A 5,984-nucleotide genomic window follows, 5' to 3' on the forward strand; every position below is an offset into this window, starting at 1 on the left:
ATCTACCACGTGCCCCCTCCCCCCCCCACCCCCCCCCCCCCTCAAAGCCTCAATAGCATCTACCAAGATTCATGCTAAAACAAATGGGTTCAAAATTGGCAGGGCTTATTTGGTTATTGAAGGGAAAATGTATTAAGGTAATTTTTCAATATTTGTCCATTGGTTTCCAAGGATTTGGAAAGTCCTGGTCCCTCAAAATTTTGAAGAGTTGTTGAGAATGTGAAAAATCATAGGTTATTTTTGAGAAGTTGAAGAGGAGATTCAAGAACTCAAAGCATATGTAGAAAGCCACCTGTCACAATGGTTTATATAAATCAACTAGTACGGCCGCTCGCCTTCAGCGACCTCTCTCTCTCTCTCTCCCTCTTTATCACGTGCAGAGGGGTTTCTCTCAGTTTTGGAGTTTAACCTTCATGTTGCAAATTTCAACACGTGTAAAGAGCTACCCTTTCCGCCCTATTATCTTAGTTTAGATTCTACAAGCATCTTGCCTTGTTTTTCATGTGCGCTCTCTCTCTCTCTCTCTCTCTCACACACACACACACACACACTCTCTCACTCATATATACAACTATGTTCTCCTTTCTTGCTTAACCTTAATGTATACCTTACACTCAATAGAAAGGTCATTTTGCAAATAAGTTGTTATACTGTGAAACATATAAAATTATTTTAAACTGTATTTAAAACTATATATAAAACTATATATAAAACTAGATTTTTAATATAGCAATTGAATCACAGTTTACTATTTTTTGTAAAAGTAGGAGCAATTAGTGAGAATGAGTTTTTAAAAACCCCTTTCAAAATATTGATGGAAATTTTGAAATATTTTGTGAGAGAGAGAGAGAGAGAGAGAGAGAGAGAGAGAGAGAACCTTTTTAAGGTCACGAGTGTAGCTTAACGCCGCCTCCGACGGCGAGCTATGTGAGCGTGCCGTGAGGACTCGACTTGTGTGAGCGTTCCCGGTGACTAGATCCCTCAGGCTTAGCATTATGTGGAGCACGAAAACCCTCCCCCCTTAATCGATAGAATAGATAGGAAACAATCCCAAGAGACCATTAATGATCTATCTGAAGTGAGAAATTATTTGAACGCAGCACGTGCTGAACCACGACACTAAGTGACACATAACATTAAAGAGGGGGGGATAAGGGGATCGACGGCGTGAAAGTGGATGCGGGGAGCCCGAGGCAGATGAAACCCGGACGCACGGCAAGTCAACGCGAAAAAGAACCCGGGCGGCGACTCGATTTGAAACCAGGACCTCATCGCCCAGATTGTGACGCATGGGGTAACCATCCCACCCGCGCGCACATGTTGTACCCATGACCCGAGTTTTTGAGGTTTTATTATTAAAACATAAACGCTGTCCGGGTTTAATCTGTGGCCGGGTTTAATTTTTAAGTGCCCATCTACGACTGCAACCTCTCTGATTTTCGTGCGCGCACTTTCCTGCCCTCGATCCCCTTCCCCCCTCTTTAATACTATGTGTTATTTAGTCCTGAGGCGTGCCGAAAGACTGAGTTTAGCCCATTTTGTTTATTTATAGGCTATAGTGTGTGACATCATTAGTGTGCACTGTGCAGTAAGAGACCCCTTGAAGTAGTCAAGCCTCCGCAGTCCGAAGGCTGAAAGCTACTTACGTTTTTGAAGCTTTCTAGCTTTTCATGATTTAATCATTTTTGTGGAAAAAATCATATTAGGACGCCATGCCAACGCCTGCATACACACGGCCCATTCTCTCTTCTTGGGTTGCCCTTCAATTTTCTGCAGCTCTCTGCATCTGCAGCTATGGGGCATCCTCTGTTTTTGCTGTGGGTACCCCTTCTTCTTTGCCTTCTGTCGGAAAGTGGGTCTGTGACAGTAGCAAGCACCGTTCAACATGCCTCGGAAAATAACATCAATCTTATAGAAAATGGAAGCTTTGAAGAGGGCGACTACAACTTCACTGAGGGCGGCAATGTTGAAATTGTTAATCAATACACCCAACCACTGAATCCCATCACAGCGTGGGTACGCAGCTATGGCGAAGTGGAAGTAGCGAAGGGTCGTTGGAAACGCGCCAGCGATTGCTCTCTCACGTGCCTTGACCTCAATGGCGGCGATTTCGGCACCATCCATACCTCTTTTCAGGCTGCAAATGCAAGCCACCCCCACACAATTCTTCTTGATGCCACTACAAACCCGGATGCACCCTCACCCGTGTATGGCACCCTCAATGTTACTGTGCTCTCACATGAGAACATCACCATCAACAATTCTCTTATCGACGTGGATGGTCGTGGCTACAACGAGCAAAATATTGGATGGCACACATATGCAGTCTTCTTCACAACGCCTCCAATCTTGCCTGGCAATCTCACTCTCTCCCTATCCAGTAACATCAGAGGGTGGTACGGCCCTCTTATAGACAATGTCCGCCTTTACGAGGGGTTTCATTATCCCAATTCAGGTACTTCGTTTTATATTCCGATACTTGTATGTGATCTATTCTCAACCTGTCAGGTGCAGAAATTTGTGTGTGATTAGGTGTTTGTTTGCATTGTGTTTATGTGCAAATGGGAGATGCTGATCAAGGGGGTTGTGTTTGTGACCATTAATGGCTGAGACATTACCAAGTAGAGTTTGAGAAGATGAGGGAATGGGGTCAGCAAGTTAAGCAAATTATGGTGTCCACTTGATGTACCCAAGATTGGTGATTTAGCCTTGTGCTTTGACAATTCAAATCGGGGATCTGGCCTTATAGGGTACTACTCGCGTGTCAACATTGTCAGTCCGCGTTCCTCTTGCCAGGCCATCCACTTATATGACATGAGACTTGTTGTCAATCACATGTCAGACAACAAACATTTCTTGCATAATTTAAGCTGGCTCTCAGATTGCAAATTAAACCATGAGTGTATTCAACATTGAACTGAGATCTTGGCCAAATTCCGAGTTGATGAAGCTGTCGAGTAAGTTGGTTGTTCTCAAGAACCTCAGAGTAGGTCTCAGGAAGGTATACTTGTAGATTGATAATCTTATCCTCCCTAAGAAATTTGTTAGAGTTTTGTGCATCTCATTATGGTGGAAACTATTTCAAGGTTAATGGATAGTGAATTGCTAATTGAATGTTTATTCATGCAGAACAAGATGCGACATGTCCAGATGACCAAATAAAAGGTGAGACGTCAAGGATGTGATGCATATTTGATTATTTTTCTGTGTGGAAAACCAAGTTTTAAATCACTTGGTTTGCATTCGCCTTCTTTATAGGTGAAAAGTCCAAACTCAACTTGATCATTGGAACTGCTGTACCTTCAGTACTGCTAATAGTATTATGTATTGGTGTGGTAATATGGTGGAGAAGAAGACAGAGAGATTATGAAGTCAATAAAGGTGAACATTTTCTTTGCGCGCTCACGGACTTTTCTTAATTGCTAATTCAATTCCCTCTTAGTGTGATATAATTTTGTGTTGAAAATCTTTTGATATTTTGGATTGAATGTATGTTCAGCAATGTCTGCACTTCAGGGCAGACTCAAAATCTTCCCCTACAATGTTCTAAAATCTTCTACTAGGAATTTTCACCAAGACCTCAAACTAGGACAAGGCTCATTTGGTGCAGTGTACAAGGTAAGGCCTTTGAAACACACTAGACTGGATCCCAGACTCGGTCAGATTTTGACATGTCATGTGATGTGTTTTAATGCTCCATAGGGCATCCTAGAAGATGGAAGCGAAGTAGCAATTAAGCAGCTGTTTTCTACGACTCCCCAAGGGCAAGAAGAGTTTCTCAATGAAGCCATGGTCATAAGCACTGTACAACACAGGAATCTTGTTGCGTTAAAGGGGTGCTGTGCAAGAGGACTTGAAAGGTTCCTGGTGTGTGAGTATGTGGAGAACAAGAGCCTCCACGAGGTGCTATGGGGTAAGCCACATGACTTTGACCTTCAGAAAGTACAATTCTTCAGATAGCTTCTTCAGTCCTTTTAGTGTCGGTAAGGGTAAAGAAAGGGCCATTTTTCACTAGTTATAAAGTGATGTATCACTTCCACCTTGATCTGGTTGTACTTCCAATGAAGTCCTTTTGTTAATTCATTGCCTGGTTCCTGGCCTTACACGAGGCTTTGCCGTTTTTGAAATCAGGACATGATCGTATTCATCTCGAATGGCCAACGAGGTTTAAGATTGTTTTAGGGACTGCTCGTGGCCTGGCCTACCTGCATGAAGCCTCTCAGCCACGGATCATACACCGCGACATCAAAGGTAGCAACATTCTGTTGGACAAAAACTTTGAAGCCAAGATTGCAGATTTTGGTCTAGCAAGGGGGCTACCTGATGACAAGACCCATGTCAGCACTGCCATTGCTGGAACTATGTAAGTCTATTTTGGCCTTTGGACTTGCTCCGCTCTATAATATGATCAATGAACAAGAGTCGTTCTTGTGATGTGTGTGAAAGCTGAAAGCAGAATGAAGGCATAGTTATGCTTTTGTGGATGTATATATGACTCCGGCAATCTCTAACACAAGTTTTCAATTGGCCACATGATAGGGGCTATGTGGCGCCCGAGTATGCGATGCGAGGCCAACTAACTGAGAAGGCAGATGTATTCAGTTTTGGAGTTGTGGTGCTGGAGGTGGTGAGTGGCAGAAAGAGTTTGGATTCCACACGCCCATTGCAGGACCAGTATCTTCTAGACTGGGTAAGATTTACACGATGTTCTGTTTTTAGTGAGCAGGGCTAGTCCTTCTCTATTGATCACATCCCTCATGCATATAATGGTGGCAACAAATTCCAAGTGGTTTGTATGCAGGCAAAGCAATTATGCAGCCAGGGCAGGATGAAAGAGCTTATTGACCCTGAATTGCAGGTAGATAATCAGAGTACCGAAGAGATTGTGATGGTTATCAGAGTAGGGTTGTGGTGCACACGAGAAGTTGCAGGCATGAGGCCAACCATGAGTGAAGCTTTAAGCATGCTTCAAGGGATATCAAGCCAAAATGACGACAAGGTACATAGCTCTGTTGAAATGGTCGACCTTCAAAATATGGAGGCAGCCAGTTTTGTCTACCATGTTAATGACTCAGCCTCCTCCTTTTCTATACCATACTCCACAAGCAGCCTTTTCTCTTCAAGAAACATAAATTGATCCTGAGAGTAGTTTGCTGTGACAGCATTCAACTCCTTGTGATGGTTATGTGGCATTGATGTGAGTGCATTCCCCGTAATGGTTATGCGCATTCATGTGTACAATTTTGCTATTCCCTATAAGGAGCTCATGCATACTGCCATAATAGCTATGTCGCAGCTATGTCGAATTCATGTGTACGTTCTCCTGACAATAGATGGCCATGACAGCATTCATGTGTGTGTATGCCCCATGATGGCTTCTACATACTGTGTTACATACTGCCATGCCATGACAAAAGAGCTTTTGCTTCCACATTATTCAGTCCAACTTTTGTTCCAAAAACTTGGAAACCTATAGTGAAGTTCTGCCACCAGAAAAGAATACATGCTTTCCATTCTAACTCTATACTACAAGTTCTGCCACAAAAGAGAATACATGCTTTCCAATTGAACTCTATAGTACAAGAAGGTGTAGGGCATTTTCTCAGAGCATACAGCACAAGAAGATTTATAAATTTTCTCATGTAGGAAAATGGAGTCGTTTTCATTGTTTTTCATACAATGCATAACATCATGAGCTTCTGCTCTCGAGGCACCACATACCTAGCTAGGTATGCAGTGCCTCCCTCACAGAAGCTCATGATGTTGAGGTAAGTCACAATGTGAGAATTATTGTGAGAATGTGTCCAAAACTTCCTGTGCAAGAGCCTACCTATGAGAACAAATTATTTGTTCTGAGATTGACTCTAATTCCCCATGGGTCCTAGTTTTGCTCATGAAAGTGGCATCAGCTTTTCATGTACCCATACTCCCCCTCCATATATTGCTATTGATTTACCCATAATTTCAATGGCCACATTGATGCT

General features: G+C 42.9%; 1 protein-coding gene across 1 annotated transcript; it reads left to right on the forward strand.

Moving 5' to 3' along the window:
* The first annotated feature begins 1,592 nt into the window (after window positions 1-1,592).
* Window positions 1,593-5,436, forward strand: LOC147449283 (putative leucine-rich repeat receptor-like serine/threonine-protein kinase At3g14840). Its single transcript, XM_086521775.1, has 8 exons — window positions 1,593-2,455; window positions 3,130-3,165; window positions 3,259-3,381; window positions 3,500-3,618; window positions 3,703-3,913; window positions 4,132-4,363; window positions 4,540-4,690; window positions 4,802-5,436. The coding sequence occupies exons 1-8, from the start codon at window positions 1,795-1,797 to the stop codon at window positions 5,135-5,137; spliced, it is 1,869 nt and encodes a 622-aa protein (XP_086377901.1). The 5' UTR covers window positions 1,593-1,794; the 3' UTR covers window positions 5,138-5,436.
* Window positions 5,437-5,984: the final 548 nt, after the last annotated feature.

This window comes from Adiantum capillus-veneris, chromosome 10, assembly GCF_014529385.1.
Source record: "Adiantum capillus-veneris isolate H3 chromosome 10, ASM1452938v2, whole genome shotgun sequence".
Taxonomy (NCBI): domain Eukaryota; kingdom Viridiplantae; phylum Streptophyta; class Polypodiopsida; order Polypodiales; family Pteridaceae; genus Adiantum; species Adiantum capillus-veneris.

Bases quoted from the DNA above. Each gene is read 5' to 3' on its own strand.
- LOC147449283 (XM_086521775.1), top strand. From the start codon at position 1,795: ATGGGGCATCCTCTGTTTTTGCTGTGGGTACCCCTTCTTCTTTGCCTT. The intron at 2,456-3,129 runs GTACTTCGTTTT...TTATTCATGCAG, and splicing joins GTTTCATTATCCCAATTCAG to AACAAGATGCGACATGTCCA. The intron at 3,914-4,131 runs GTAAGCCACATG...TTTTGAAATCAG, and splicing joins CCTCCACGAGGTGCTATGGG to GACATGATCGTATTCATCTC.